The sequence below is a fragment of the Phascolarctos cinereus genome, unplaced genomic scaffold (genome assembly GCF_003287225.1).
Source record: "Phascolarctos cinereus isolate Bilbo 61053 unplaced genomic scaffold, phaCin_HiC Scaffold_7;HRSCAF=346, whole genome shotgun sequence".
Taxonomy (NCBI): Eukaryota; Metazoa; Chordata; class Mammalia; order Diprotodontia; family Phascolarctidae; genus Phascolarctos; species Phascolarctos cinereus.
Window position 1 is genome coordinate 92,900,074 of NW_027556180.1, and position 16,912 is coordinate 92,916,985.

At 35.1% G+C, this 16,912-nt stretch overlaps 1 protein-coding gene across 2 annotated transcripts in view; it reads left to right on the forward strand.

The window, feature by feature from the left end:
* Positions 1 to 16,912, forward strand: part of SUGT1 (SGT1 assembly cochaperone of MIS12 kinetochore complex) — a 67,616-nt gene that overhangs the window by 16,827 nt on the left and 33,877 nt on the right. For both annotated transcript variants that reach the window (XM_020977024.2, XM_020977025.2), the window contains exons 6-10: positions 935 to 988; positions 1,700 to 1,722; positions 3,627 to 3,649; positions 6,468 to 6,564; positions 7,375 to 7,482. In XM_020977024.2, the coding sequence (XP_020832683.1) occupies positions 935 to 988; positions 1,700 to 1,722; positions 3,627 to 3,649; positions 6,468 to 6,564; positions 7,375 to 7,482 (305 nt within the window). The remainder of the gene's footprint in view (positions 1 to 934; positions 989 to 1,699; positions 1,723 to 3,626; positions 3,650 to 6,467; positions 6,565 to 7,374; positions 7,483 to 16,912) is intronic.

Genomic DNA, 16,912 nt, shown 5'->3' on the forward strand with positions numbered 1-16,912 from the left:
CTTACAAAAGGGCTTGATTCAGTTTAATAAGCAGTTATTTTTTGTTGAATATGAGGGAAGTATATCTGAGTCTTTAGGTCTGAATAAGGCTGATATGTATGAAATAACTTTGGAAATAATTGTTTAGGAATAGTACTAAAGTGTTGATACTACTATTAATAATGAAATGTGTTGTCTATTATAAGTGTGTGAATATTTTAAATATTGGAGCGATTATTCAGTTTTAGGGTCTACTCTTCTTTTCTATGGGCGTGTTACTTTTTTAGGCACTAAAGGCACTTATGCATTACATTGTTCTGGGTTTTCTGAAGTGGCCTTTTTTTAATGACCTTTTTTGTATGTATGTACATATGCAGATGTATTAAATATGTATTTGCTGCTTCTCTCTCTCTGGGCGACTCTGCTTCCACCATTTCTTTTATGCAGTTGTGGTCAAAGCTGCTTCTCACTGTTGGCTATGATGGCAAAGCCAAATCAGTTTAAAGGACAGGTAAAGCTGGTAGGAGAGTTATAGGAGGAGAGAGAAAAGGAAATAGCTGCACACTAAAAAATAAAAAACTTAGGGCCACAAGAAGTTCCCTGAGACCCAGTCGGAAAATGAGGAACCCTGCTGCTAGATATCAAGTCCCCATGCTAATCCAAATGAATGACAGAGAACCCTGATGTAGGGAGCGGTTTTATGGTAGGAGGTTTTTATAAAAGCAGGTGGTCAGGTGAAAAGCTGTAGGTTATCTTTGTTTATCTAGTGAAATAATGGGAATTTGTAGTTTAAAAAAATTATGCTGCTAAAACAAATTCTTTACAAATAACTAGAGATTAAATTGAGTTTTCTCTTTAGCTATAACCAAACTGTAACAGTTGCTTAAAGGGCAGACGCTTGTATTTTTTAAGTTGGTTAGATATAGTGTATTAAAATGAATTCATTACTTTTCAGATACAGATAATACTTTCAACATCTGGATTAAAAGATGTCAAGAAACTGAAAATAGTAAGTATAGCTTTGTACATTTCATAATTATTAAATTAGTTAGATTTCTCAAAGTCATTAATTGATTTTGTCTCCCTAGAGTGATTTTTAATAGTATCTCTATCCTTTGAACTTAATATTTAAAAAAATTTGATGCCCTCAGATTTTTAAAATGATATAATTATAATGTACAAAGTTGCCTCAACTAAAATAATTTTATAGTAAGATTATTAATATTTAAATTAATATTTAAAAATGTTCTATAAAATTGACTTTTTATAAGTAAACACTGTAAAGTTGTGAAATTTTGTGATGCTATGTGGCTGATATTCCATTTATAATATTTTTGTGGGACTAAATTCTTCCTCTAATATTGTTTCATCTAACATAGTTTTTGGAACCATATTGTATATATTTAAGATATTAAGTGAGATTTACATATCCTTTAGGTATTCATGGAAATAGGCGTGCTAGTTTCAGATTTGTACATTGTATTATACTGACAATAAAATGAAATTACTTGAATTGGTGTGGTATGGTATGAGTATATCAATGAACTAAAGATAATCCTAGTACTTAAAAGACTTTCTCTCTCAATTGAAAATGCATAGAAGATAGGCACAAACTATTTGGATGATATGTAATTGTTATCTTGACCCATTAAAGAAATGTTTATCCAGTTGATTTTAAGTGTGTTGCTTGTGCCTGAAAATGTGTCATTTTATCTTTTAGAAGTAGTATCAGAACCTGGAATGGTAAGCCCTGCATTTTTATTTTTATTATGTTTGTTTTAGTTTTATTTCAAGGGTTAAATATGTACATGACAGGATTTAACATGAACAGTTTCTTAGTTAAAAGGTCAGTACTTATGGTATATTAGCTGTTCATTATTTAAAAATTGAAATTAAATTCTGTTCTTGGCTGATGTTTTTATATAGAACTTTCACTTGTGAAAATTATAATGCTGTTAGTTTGCACAAAACATTGATTTAATACTCCTTTAGTTTCATTAATTCATAATTTCCACCTGGTAGTTGTTGGATAGAGACAAGATTTTTGTTAGCTCTAGGAGATTTGCAAACCCAGCAAAGTTTAGTATTATAAATACCTATGCTTTTGAATTCCAGCCCATATTCTGTTAATATCACCAGAGATGTACAGCATCTCCATTGAATTTTGTCAACTACCAGATAGTTCTCAATTTCTTCTCTAGACAGTGGTTCTAGGACAGATCCATATTCCCAGTTTAGGCCTGGATTCTTTGTCCCCTACCCTCCACCTTTCCCTACCTAATACAACACCATAGTATTACTTGGTTTTAGCATTGACCCAGGACCTATTGTGACTAGTCTTTAATTTCATGCCATCTTGACTGACAGGCATGTCTTTGGGAGCCTGGTGAATAGCCATATTCTATTCTCTGACCGGTGTTCAATGCATAGGGTAGAGAGTATTTAGTAGAGTGAGATATAAAGGAAATATTTCTATTTCAGCTCATAGCAACTTTTGAATGTTATACATATGTATATGTGTAAATTGTGATGCTTTTCAGTTTCAATTCAGGAAGTTAGTATATCTTCCTTAGAATTAACATTTTCTATTCGTTGCTTCTCTTGTACCTTTTCCATTTCCTTACATGCCCAATTTCTTATTGCTCAGAAGAAATTGAACGATACTTGTAAAGTCATGAAAATGGTCAAGACTTTCCTGGGTTTTTTTTTGAAGAACAGTAATGTTTCTCTTAATCTGAGGATATAATGTAGATAAGAATAAGTGTCACAGTTTAAAAGTCCTAGAATAACTACCTTCCTTTTAAATTTTTTATAAAAGTTTTCCTTTATTTTTTTCTTTAAAAAAAATAATTTATTGTACTACTGTTACTTCCTCATAATCTTCCCCTACCACTAGAACCCTACTTTATAACAAAGAAAAGCTGTTAAATGAGAACCATCTAGCAGTTTCGTATTATAGTGTATGCAATATACTACACTTGTCCACCACCTCTGCTGAGAGGAAGGAAATACATACATCATTAGTGACCTTTGGAACCAAGGCTGGTCACTGTATTAACTCTGACTTCAGGTATCTTTTAGTGTTGCTTTCATTTACCTTGTTGTGGTTGTGGTATATATTTCTCTCTTGATTCTCCTTACCTTATTATTTCATGTAAACTTTCCTGTTTCTCTGAGTTTTTTATTTCAACATTACTTATTACATAGTGTTATTCCATTACATTTATAAACCACAGTTTGTTAGCCATTTTTCATTCAGTCAACTAGCAAGCATTTATTACTCACCTATTATGTGCCAGGCCCTGCGGATACAGCAATAAAGGCAAGATGAACTCTACTTTTAAGAAAATTGCTGGAGGGATTCCACATGTTCGCATTTAAGTAGATAGAAGATATTGCAGAACAAATGGAAAACAATCAGTGTTTACAGTTTTTTTCCCTATGTATTTTCGCTATGTAATATAATAATAAAAATAAGAGACTTTTTATTTTTGAATCAAGTTTTTATTTAGCTTTTCCATTATCAATGTAGTTTAACAAACTGTTAAATATAAAGTTTGAAAATAAATGCATTTTAATGTACAATTGCCAGTCTAACTTGTAAATTTTTTTTTAATTCAATGTGCCACAATTGGATTGTACAACAGCAAACCCAGCAATCAAAAATCAAGTAAGTATTTTATTTCTAAAAAGTGTTAAATTGTTCAGTAAAGTGTGCTCTTACTGAAGAAGGGTTCATGCTATGATTTTAAAATAACCTTGTCCTTTTTTATTTCACCATGGGATTGCTAAAATTAATTCCAAGGGTGTTTGGTGATTAGTATTGATATTCAGTTTAGTTCAAATAACCTTGTCTTTAATTTGGTTTAATCTTGAAGTTATTTCACATAATTTCATATTTGTTCCTTCATCACCTTTCCATAAATTAGAACGGTCAGCTTCCTTCTCTTAAGTCTAATAGTATAGTAGCTAAGCAAATTAGTAATTCCAAGGTAAGAAAACTGATGGTAAGTCCAGTGAAATTTTCAGAGAAACACCTTTAGCAAAATAAGGGTGGCAGCTGCTTAGGGCCATCCCTGACAGAAGACTAATTGTTGTTTAAGGATAAGCAATATAGGGATGATTGCTTGTGAGCTGGCCCTCCCCCTGATAGTAGTTGCTGTTCTGGGTTCATTATGCTTCCCATGCCTCTGCTGATAAACTAGTTAGATACGTTCTTTTCTCACTTTGGAAGAGCAAGGAAGATAGGAATAGGAAAGCACCTGGTTATTGCAGGTACTCAATTTTTCCAGTAATTTTGGATTTTCATGAAAATTTTTTTGTTTGGGCAAGCTTATATCTGTTTTCCAGGTTAGTGGGATAAGGAGTATAGGAAATATGGGAGCAGCATTGATAATAAAAATTTAAACTGGTGAAAAGCTGGTAGGTGATGATGGAAGACTACCAAAAATATTTGAGTTTATTAATATATTAGCCCCTCTCTATATATTTTGAACTGGGAAAAATATAACTTAAGTCTGTTCTAGATCTTTTCTGTGTTTTTTTAGGGAAGATTTGGGTTCTTTTCCCCATGTAATCCATTTAATGAAGGTTCATTTCAAGCAAAGCAGGTTGAAAATTTTAACAGAGTATTCTACTTTTGTCACGTTCTTAGCAGAAAAGAAAAAATATGGGATGAGGTGGCCAATGTAAGAGAATAGAAACATGGGCACTTGGGCTTGACCAGCACTATAATCACCACAGAGTATTTATGTATATGCATGACACTGTTTAAGCATAAAGTAATGCAGAAGAAGAACAGTCTCTTAGTGTTGACAACTTTGATGCTGAAACTGGACAGAATTAGAACCCTACTTTGACAGCTGTGCTGTGAAAACAGTGAAGAAGCACTCAGTGACTTTCCTCATAGTTGTGAGCATTGTAATTACTCAGCTCTGTCTATAGATTAGTAAATAACTTAGTTGTTTCTAGGATGGTTTCCCTATATCATTTTAACATTCTTTGAACTTGTATGTATCATCAGTTGGTATGTATTGAGGGAATAAAAAGAAAGTAATTTAATATTAACTTAAGCAAAACACGATTAGGAGTACCACTTATAAAATCATATTAATTTCCCCAACAAGTAGGCAGGGTAGTTTGGATTGCTTTGCTGTTTTGTCCCTCAAGGTGGAGCCCTTGCTATTTTTAATACAACAGGTTTTTTTTTTTCCTTGATAAAATGTCAAAGAGAAGCAGTGATTTTTGTGCGTAAATTAATTGGTAACTGGTTTTCCTTGTTTTGGAAGCAAATACTTCAGGGAATCTTATGATAGGGGTTAGAGAACTAAAATGTAGCATCTGTTTCTATATTATAAATTTTTTTGTGAATTAGGACCACATAAATGAATTATGTTTTTGTGTTTACTTTTATCCTTTTAAAACTTTGTGTTTTCTTAAAAAACAACATTGAATATCATCACAACTAAAATTACTTAGTATCTACTTACATTTAACTTAATCTCAGTGTACAAAGTTGCATGTCATTTTTTTCAGTTACTCCTTTGGATTCTGTTCATTCTCATTCACTTTTCTTATATTTGTAGTTAGTATGTACTGTGTTCCTTTCAATTTGATTTTCACTTTGCATTATTACCTAAGTCTTTCTAGATTCTTTATCTTCCTCATACTTTTTAATCTGAATTGAAGTATCCCGTTTTACTTGATTCACTTTAATTTATCTAACTATTCCTCTATTATTGTATATTTAGGTTGTTTCTAGTGTTTTGCAATGATATGTGAAGTTACTATGAACATCTTTCAGTATGTTACCCTTTATTTTGTTTTTCATAAGCCTTTCACAGTATATCTCCAACCATGGAATTGTTGGGTAAAAGAATGAGACCATTTTTGTAATTTTTGCTAGGTATTACCAGATTCTTCTCTAAAAAGATTATATGAGTTTTCATTTTTCCAGTCAATGTAATGAGTATACATATTTCCTTACAACACTGCCAGGATTAAATTTCTTTGAATTTAGTTATTTTGCTAATTTGATGGGTATGAGGTAGAACCTCAAAATTATTTAATTTACATCTCTGATTATTAGTGAAGTCAAGCATTTTTAAGTGCTTATTAACAATTTATGTTTCTTTTGAAAAATTATTCATATCTTTTTACCATTTACCTCCTGTGGATTTGGAATTATCAGTGGCCTTTTTTTTTAACATGATGTATTTTAGATGAATTTTTGCTGTAAATATATTTCCCAGTCTATTTTCTTTTTCTTTATATTATATTGAATTTTGTTGCACATAGATTTTGACTTTCATGTAGTTAAGCACTTGTCTTGTTCCTAATGATTCTTTCTATTTGTCACAATGAACACAATTCATCTCTCCTCCACAGTTGTTATAATTATTTTAATTCCATTTCTTCTATCTTTTCTGCAGTTCAGTTTGGTTTTAAGTCTCTTATCTGGTTGGAATTCTTTGTGCTTATTTTTAAAGGTATGACTGGTACCAAACAGAATCTCAAGTAATCGTTACACTTATGATCAAGAATGTTCAGAAGAATAACATAAATGTGGTGTTTTCGGAAAATGAGGTGATTACTTTCTTTGAACCTTATTTGCAGTTGCTTGTTCATCTTAAATAGTATTGACTGCAAATACAGTATATACACATTACTCTTATTTTTTACCTGAAGTAATATAAAAAATCTAGACTGATCATTTAATGATTGTTTTTTAGTTTAAAATTATCATGGGCTCAATGACATGACAAATCATACCATAGGTGTAGGTATGCTTTTTAAAAACAATTTTTTTTAATTCTTTCTGGCTTTGAAATTTGCTAGAACCAATTTATCAGTGCTGAGAAATGTGTTATTTTCTTGTGTAGTATGTTTATGTAAAATGGTTCTAGTTTTTATTTTTGAAATCTATAGAGATTTTAAATCTCAGCGTATCCTTAGTATGTGTAGTGACTTAGTGGCTGTTTGCAGATTAGAAGTTTATGACAGCTAAATTTGGTGGTGGATAATGTGCAGTGCAGAATTAAATGAAATTATGAGAGTATTAGTCTGTTTTTGATAAGCTTTTTTGAGATTCAAACATGAAACACAGGTAGGTACTTTTAAATCATTTTTTTCTATTCATAGTAACTGAGGAAAATTAGAGTGAAAGAATGTTAGTATGGTGGAGAAAAGTTTTTTTTTCTTTGAAATATTTTCTATTTTTTTGTTTTCTAGTTCACATTTGAATGCATATAAATGATACTAAGTGGAAAAATAGAATATTTTGAGGTTTCTACCTTAGAGCTGATATTTCATTTGAATAATATCCCTATTCAAGTTCTTAGAGCTAAATTTAATACGAATATTATGCTGAAGTTTAATAATATTTTTATTCAATAGTTGTCTGCAGTGGTGAAACTTCCATCTGGAGAGGACTATAGTTTAAAGCTTTCACTTATTCATCCTATAGTACCTGAACAGAGCACCTTTAAAATACTTTCAACAAAGGTAAAGCATTTTGAAAGGGCTGATTGCTAGTAATATTATTTAAAAAGATAAAACTATCCATACAAATTTTCAAGTGGTTTTAATTCTAAAAGGTGGTATTAATATATATATTTTTTAAGACATTAACTCAGAAATAGCCTAGTTTGGGTATTGAAAACTTTGGTTGAACTCTGTTACTAAATAAAATATGATTTTTAATTGTTGTTACTGCATTTGTTGACTTTTGTGTAACTGTTGTGCGTGTATTAACGTTTTAAAGTATTAAATGTATTAAAATGAAGGATTGAAGATGGCAGTGTGTACTTAAAATGGATTCAACAAATATAAAATATCCACTGTTGTAAATCACTGCACTGTGTGTGGTACAGAGGAAAATAAGTCCTGTCCCTCAGTAGGCATGTGCAAAAGATCTAGTAGATATGCACGCAGATAAACTGTACGTTTATATTTAGCTTTGTCTTGGAGAGGTACAACTAAATCCACGAGAATTCAGAAGTGAGAAGGATCTTTTCTGGCCAAGGGTATCACAGAAGGCCTTGTGAATTATGTGGTCTTTGAAACTCAGCCAATCAGCAGGTACCTGAAAATCTGAGGTAGAGGTGGGAGGGAGAGCAGCAGCACCAGTGAGGAATGGTGTGAGCAAAGACATGAAGGTGGTAAAGATTAGAACATGTTTCTGGATTGGTAAGTAGTTCGTTTTGGATGGAACAAATTTTGGTTTCAGTTGTGGAGATCCATGTGTGTCAAGCTAAGGAGTCTGGTTTTTATTTGTTACTGCTATCACTAAAATGCTCTCTTCCTATGAATACACAAATCTGCTTATTTTCATGTATTATCTTATTACCCTTGGTCATCCTGTCATAAAACACTAATGTTAGGTCAGCATTATTTCTGTTTATTTTAAAAAATAATAATAATGGTGATGATGATAGCATTTATATAGCACTTTAAGGTTTGCAAAGGGCTTTGCAAATTTTATTTATTTAAAAAAATTGCTATAATTGAAACTTAAAATTTCTTTGCCTTAAATGAGGGAATAGCAAATCGTTTAGATTGCACTTTCGGTGCATTTGTTGACTTTTTTTCTATTCATAGTAACTGAGGAAAATTAGAGTGAAAGAATGTTAGTATGGTGGAGAAAAGTTTCTTTTTACTTTTTGGGGAGGATGTGGGTGGCAATTGACTTTGAGTGACTTGCAGGGTCACATAGCTAGGAAATGTCTGAGACTGGATTTGAACTCTGGTCTTTCTGCTCCAGGGCTGGGTGCTTTATCCACTGTACCACCTAGATGCCCCTGCATGTTACTTTAGTTGACTCTTCGTTATCTTATACAAATTTTGCATAAACACGATCAAATAATTTGTAACATCCAAAATTAGAATGCAAATCAGATGACAGTCAAAACATGGAGACTAATATTCTAGGAAGACATGTATTAGAAGTTAATTGACATGAATTCTAGTCCTTGCTCAATTAAAAATTAACTGTATGAACCAGGGGAAGTCATAAAATCTTTGGCCCCAATTTTCTTTCCTTAAAGAGGAGGACTTGATCCATTAAAAAGCCTTTATTAAGCCCTATGATGTGGCAGGTGGGCTCTGGGGATAAGAACACAAAGGTAAAACATCCTCTGCTACCAATCCTACTATCATGCAGTTTACATTGTATTAGGGGAACACTGTGTACACATACAAATCTGTGCTTACATATGTATTTATGTGTGTGTATATACAGATGTGCATGTGCACACAGTTGTGTCCATGTGTATCTTTATGTGTGTACATATACATACAGATGTATGTATACATACACATAAAAAATATAAGAAAATTTTAGAGTGGAGAGGAACTAGCACTTGGGAGTTGGGCTGATTAAGAAAACCTCATGTAAGAGGTGGTGCTTGAACTAAGCTTTGAGGGTATTTAGGGATTTTTAAGAGCCAGAGGTAAGGAGGAAGTGCATTATGAGGATAAATGGACAGTCTGTGCAAAGGATAAAGATAGGAGATGGAATGTCTTGAACAAGGAAGAGCAAGTATATTAGTTTGGCTGGAAAGCAGAGTGATTGAAGTGGGGTATGGCTGGAGCCATATTGTAAAACGCTTTAAACAATACACTGAAGGGTTTGTATTTGATACTAAGGGTAATAAAGAGCCACGGCAGTTTACTTATGAACAGGACAGTGACATAGTTAGATCTTTGCTACATGAACATCACCGGTAGCTCTCTGGAGAATAGATTGGAGAGGGTAGAAACACTTGGCATAGAGACTAATTAGGGGACAATTGCAGTAGCCTAGTCAGAAGGTGATAAAGATGTGTAAACTACGGTTTTGACTTTCTTACCTATTGTTATATTGATTGGTGGGTAAGAGAGTTGCTGAGGAGGTAGACTTGACAATACTTGGCAGCTGATTGGCTGCAGAGGTAGGTGAGGGAGAATGAGGTGTTGAGGAATTCTACCAGTCTCATAAATTAATGGGAATGAATAGCTCAGTCTCTTCAGCAATAATATTTAAAAAATATTTTCAGATAGCTTCTCAGTGAGAGGACAGTTGTAAGGGTATGGTGTCATGACAAGGTGTTTGAATTTGGTCCAGAATAAATATGTACTTTGTTGTGCTGACAATTCTTGATAAACCCTAGCTTGGTCCATATTCACTGTCTGCTCTTTGAGTTGAGATTAGCTTTTTGAGCTTATCTTATGGCCATTTTTCATTTGAATCCACTGAGGAATGGAAAGATTTTACTTCTGTTTCTTTAAGAGAAACCTCTTGGTTCTGAAGTGTTGTAGGAGGTCATGATGTCAGTACCTTGCTGCTAACATAATGTTAGGATGAGCAAAAAGGATACATACTGTTATCCCTGTTTTATGGATGAGGAATGTGAGACAGAGTTACACAGCTATAGATGTCTGAGGAGAGATTTAACCTCTGGTTTTACTGACTCCAAATGTACTGCTCTACCCACCACACCATGCTTTCTAATCTCCCTAGTCCTGAACTCTGCCTGATACAGCCTGAGTGCACTAAATTTCCTGGCTACCATTTCATAATATGAATTCATGTTGAACTTTTAGGCCTTTAAAACTCTTAGATCTTTTCCCTGTGGATTTCTGTCTGACCACATCTCTTCTGTCTTATATTTAGGAAGGTGATTTTTTTCAAGCCAAGGGTAAAGCTTTTTACAGGTATCCTTGTAAAATTTCATCTTATTAGATTTGGCCCAATACTCTAGGCTGCTAAGATTTTTTTTCAGTCCTGACTTTGAATCCATTGTGTTAGCTTTCCTTCTTAGTTTTGTGTCATCTTTTTATAAGTATGCCCTTTGTGCTTTTCTCAAAATCCTGATAGAAAAGTTAAATAGCACGAGGCCAAGCACAAATCCCTGGGGTACTAAATGAATAATGAATAAAAAGACATTTATTAAGTGCTTACTATGTGCCATGCAGTATGCTAAACACTGGGGATACAAATGGAGAAAACCAATGCAGTCCCTGTCCTTAGGGAACTTACATTCTAATAGGGAAGATGACACATATAGGAAAATGGTGGCCTGGGATAGGTATTTTGTTTCGGAAAGTCATAGGAATGGTGAGTAGAATGATAGGGTAATTGATTGTCATGTCCTTTCCAGAAATGGTAGTATTGATTTGAATGTTATTCCTATAGCTAAAGGTGTGGGAAGGGAGAGGTAGGGTGAGGAAGAGTGAAAGGAGGGTACATGTACTATGCAGTGTCATAAAGTTGGAGGGAGAGTGGTTTGGTGGGTCTGAGTCAAACTAGAGATATGATAAGTTCTCTAAGTCAAGAACACAGATGACCAGGTAGAAGCTGGAGTGCTGTTTCGGAGACCGAACAGGAGGGTAAGGGGACGTAGTATGAAACTGTCCAGAAAGCATCTTGGTAGGTCTTTGTGGGAGTTTTAGGACTAGATATGGTGAAATGTTTACTTTTAAGGAGCACAGTCTCCAAGAGTTGAAGCTGGAGTGCTGAGTTGAAGGTTGGTAAACCCTGACAGTCAGAATATGGGGCTATTTTTGGTTCTTTGTGACTCCCTTATTTTTGAGGAGGGGCAGAGTTAAATGACAGCACCTGTGGCCATGGCAGTGCCCCTGCTGAGTCCTGAGAGGGAATGGGGCAACATTGGAGACATTTTTCCAAGTTGATATCAAGTCATTAATGGCTACTTTTTGGGTCTGGAGATTCAGCTAGTTTTGAATCCAACTTATTATCATTTAGCTTGGATGTCTTTGTCTTTTTTTTTTTTAGACCTCTTTAGGTTTCAGTTTTTTCTACTTTTAAAATGAGGGCTTTGGATTTTATCATCTCTCATTCTGAAATTTCAGGCTAGTTAAACTTAACTTTTGTTCGGTCTAAAGATATAGATAAAAAAGATATATATATATATATATATATGTATATATACACACACACACACACATATATACATACATATACACACACATACATACACACACACATACATACACACACATATACTATATATGCACATACATATATATGATATTTTATATATAAGATATGTCTATGTATGTATATATGTGTATACACACACACACACACACACACACACACACACGACTGGATTTTTTAATGTTTAATCAATTTGAACCCAAGTGCCATAACTTCAACTTTAATGCCACTTAAGATTTCTTTGAAGGAGAATATTAGTTAGGTACTTAATAAGAAAAGTTTTTGAATGAATGGATGAAGGGAGTTGAGGGTGAAGAAAAATTTTTATTGCAAGTTATAGAACTTAATTCCCTTGATAATTGTGTGTTAATCTACCTGGTATTCCTAATAAAATTTAATTTTAGAAAAATATACCTTTGGGGATGGATTTTTATATCTCCCTTGTAGAAAATAAAAATTATATGATGAGCTTTTTCCTTTATATTTTGGCTGCCAGGAATCTTGGAGGAGTTGAAACATTAAGTTTTTCTCATGTGCTTGGCAGTGTGCTTCCTTTAGCTAGTTTCTTCCTGTTTTTTTAAAAATTTGATTGTTTTGCTTTGCTTTATGTTTAATTTATAACCTGACTAATCTTATAAGAATATAAGAGAATGCCTCTTCAGAGATGTACTGGGGTGTGGCTGACAGAACACTAGATTAGAGAATGAGACCTTGGGCTTTGGCTCCGCCCCTCACTACCTGGGTGTCTTTGAGCAGGTCTCTGTGGGCTTTGGTGTCCTCACTTCTAAAATGAGGAGGGCGGACTCACTGTTTCATTCTAACCTTTTCAGTTCTGAATCTTATAGCTTTAAATCAATATATGCAGTGGAGTCTAGTAGAGAGAGCACTGGACTTATATGAGACATGTGTTGTGACCTCTGATACAAGTCACCTGTGAGTTTTAGTCTCCTTGTCTGTAAAATAGGGAAAATCATACCTGTGGGGATTCTTTTTTTTTTTTTAATATAAATTTATTTATTTTTAGTTTTCAACATTCACTCCCACAAGTTTTTGAATTCCAAATTTTCACCCCATCTCCCCCCCCCCCACCCCAAGATGGCATGCATTCTGAATATCCCTTCCCCTAGTCTGTCCTCTCTTCTATCTCTCCCCTTCTCTTACCCCCTTCCCCTTCTATTTTCCTATAGGGCAGGATAGACTTCTGTACCCCATTTCCTGTATTTCTTATTTCCCAGTAGCATGTGAAAACATTTTTTTAAACATATGTTTTTAAAACTTTAGGTTTCAAATTTTCTCTCTTCCTCCCTCCCCACCCACCCTCATTGAAAAGGCAAGCAACTCAACGTAGGTTATACATGTGCAGTTATGTAAAACACGTCCATAGTAGACATGTTGTGAAAAACTAACTCTATTTCCCTTAATCCTATCCTGCCCTCCCATTTATTCTATTCTTTCTTTTGACCCTGTCCCTCCTCAGAAGTATTTACTTCTAATTACCCCCTTTCCCAATCTGCCCTCCTCTCTATCATCCCCTTGCTCTCTTGTTCCCTTCTTCCCCTATTTTCCTGTAGGGTAAGACAGATTTCCATACCCAATTGAATGTGTATGTTATTCCCTCCTTAAGCCAAATCCTATGAGCATAAGATCCCCCTCATTCCCTCTCACCTTCCCCCATTTCCCCTCCACTGCAAGAGACTTTTCTTTTCTGTTTTTTTTTGTGAGATAATTTACCCCATTCTACCTCTCCCTTTCTTCTTCTTTGAGTATAATCCTCTCTCATACCTTAATTTTATTCTCCAGATATGACCCCTTAATCTTCAACTCACCCTGTGCCCTGTCTATCTATGTACATATACATACATATAATTTTTTTCCTCCAACTACCCTAATACTGACAAAGGTCTCATGAGTTATGAATATCTTTCCATGCAGGAATGTTAACAGTTCAGCCTTAATAAGTCTGTTATGATTTCTCTTTCCTGTTTACCTCTTCATGTTCCACTTGAGTCCTGTATTTGAAAGTCACATTTTCTATTCAGCTCTGGTCTTTTCATCAAGAATGCTTGAAAGTCCTCTGTTTCACTGAATGACCATTTTTTCCCCTGAAGGATTATACTCAGTTTTGCCGGGTAGGTGATTCTTGGTTGTAATCCTGTCTCCTTTGCCCTCCGGAATATTATATTCCATGCTCTGCGGTCCTTTAACGTAGAAGCTGCTAAATCTTGTGTTATCCTGATTGTGTTTCCACGGTACTTGAACTGTTTCCTTCTGGCAGCTTGTAATATTTTCTCCTTGACCTGGGAACTCTGGAATTTGGCTATAATATTCCTAGGAGTTTTCCTTTGGGGATCTCTTTCAGGAGGAGATCTGTGGATTCTTTCAATTTCTATTTTGCCCTCTGGTTGTAATATATCAGGGCAGTTTTCCTTGATAATTTCTTGAAAGATGATGTCTAGGCTCTTTTTTTGATCATGGCTTTCAGATAGTCCAATAATTTTTAAATTCTGTCTCCTGGATCTATTTTCCAGGTCAGTTGTTTTTCCAGTGAGATATTTCACATCGTTTTCTAATTTTTCATTCTTTTGGATTTGTTCTGTGTTGTGATTTCTCATAAAGTCACTATCTTCCAGTTGCTCTATTCTAATTTTTAAGGAAGTATTTTCTTCAGTAAGCTTTTGGGACTTCCTTTTCCATTTGGCCAATTTTTCTTTTTAGGGCATTCTTGTCCTCATTGGCTTTTTGGACCTCTTTTGCCATTTGGGTTAGGCTATTTTTTAAGGTGTTATTTTTGGGTGTTTTTTTGGGTCTCCTTTAGCAAGCTGTTGACTTGTTTTTCGTGATTTTCTTGCATCCCTCTCATTTCTCTTCCCAGTTTTTCCTCTACTTCTCTTACATTCTTCTCAAAATCCCTTTTGAGCTCTTCCAAGGCCTGGGACTGATTGCTATTTTTCTTGGAGGCTTTGAATGTAGGAGCTTTGACTTTGTTGTCTTCTTCTGGTTATATATTTTGATCTTCTTTTTCAGCAAAATAAGATTCTATGGTCTGACTTTTTTTGCGCTGCTTGCTCATGATCCCGGCCAGTTACTTGAGTTTTAAACTCTTTGTTAAGGTAAGAGTCTGCTTCCAATGTGGAGAATGTACTGTCCCAAGCTTAGGGGGTTTGTACAGCTGTTTTCAGAGATACTTGTAGGGGCCTGTCCAAACACGGGCAAAGCAAGAGATTCCTGCTTCAGCACTGGCAAAGAGATCCCTGCAGTCCCTGTCTGATCAGCCACTGGATTCCCCCTCAGTCTGTGGGCCGGAAGCTTGGGAAGCAACTGCCCCCCCCCCCCCCAGGGCCGCGCTCTTGGGGAATGGATCTGAAACCCCACCTTCCTGTCTCAGCACCGACAGAAACAGACTTTTCCCACTGACCTTCCAAGTTGTCTTTGGCATTCGTGGATTGAGGAGTCTGGAAACCGCCACAGCTGCCCACGATTCAGTCCTCTGAGGCCTGCTCCAGGTTCCCTGCAGCCTGCCCGCCCATGCCGCGCTGCGTTGCGCTCTCAGCCTGGCGCGATACACCTTTCTGATAAATCATCCAGGTTGTCTTGGGCTGGAAATTTGTTTCACTCTGTCTTTTTGTGGGTTCTGCTGCTTCAGAATTTGTTTAGAGCCATTTTTGATGAGTATTTGGAGGGGTTTGGAGGAGAGCTCAAGCAAGTCACTGCTTTCACTCCGCCATCTTGGCTCCGCCCCAGGAATTCTTCATACTCATTTCTGATGGCACAGTCATCTATCACAATTTGTCCAGCCATTTCCCAATTGATGGACACTTATTTGCTTCCAGTTCTTTACTGGTGCTATGTACATAAATATTTTTATACATATGAGACCTTTCCTTTTGTCTTTGACGTCCTTGAAGTATATGCTTGAAAGTGACATTTCTGAGAAGAAGGACATGTACAGTGTGATGGCTTTTCTAGAATAATTCGAAGTTATTTTCCAGAATGGTTGAACAAATATATAGCTCTACCTGCAGTATATTTTGCCTTCCTAACATTGATAATTTGTTATGTATGAGGTGTTAACTTAGTGATTTGGATAATTTTTCATATGGTTGTTGACAGATTGCATTTCTTCTTTGGAAAACTTTTGTTCAAACCTTTGTAGTCCAGTTTGGTTAAAGTTTGTAGGGGAAGTAGTTGGAAATGATTCCCTAGAGTTAGTCTAGGAAATGTAGTCTAGGTCCTGGTTTGCTGTAAAATGAGGAAACTAGCCTGAATCTCTCAGTTCTTTATAGCTCTAAATTCCAAGAAAGGACTAGTTAGGACAGGAGTATAAAGGGTGTCAAATGCCGCAGTAGGCTGTAGAGTTTGAACCTTCTTTTTGGGGGGTGCTCAGGGCAGAGAAATAGGATGATCAGAGCCATGTGGCTACTGTAGCTACTAAGTATGATCAGAGACTCTCTGCACCAACACGCTGCTGGCTGTGGTGGTGAAGATATATGGACATATTTCTAGAGAGATCCATTTTTACATAGGTACAGGGACTTTTTGAATTATAAAAAAAATTAAGTCAGGTTTTTAGTTGGAGAGAGTAATTAGGATACTAAGCAAATGTAAGGAAGCAAACTCTCATTATCCAGAATTTTGTATGGGCTTTGTGTTTCAGATCTAGTTTATTTTTGGTTTATTTAAGTTGAAAATTTTGTTTAAAATCACAAGTCTCTTGGGTTCATCAGATTTTTTTGGGAAGCAGAAGAATTCTTAAACATTTATGTAGAGCAGCACTTAACTTGGGGTCCATTTAAGGGGAGCTATGAATTTGGATGGGGGAAAAATTAGTTCCTTATTTTCGCTAAACTTTGGTTTCCTTTGAAATCCTATGCATTTTATTTTATTCATTTAAAAAGAATTATTCTGAGAAGGGGTCCCTAGGATTCACCAGACTGTCAAAGAGGTCCATGACACACAAAAAAGCTTAAGATCTCCTGATGTAGAGCTAATTTTTTA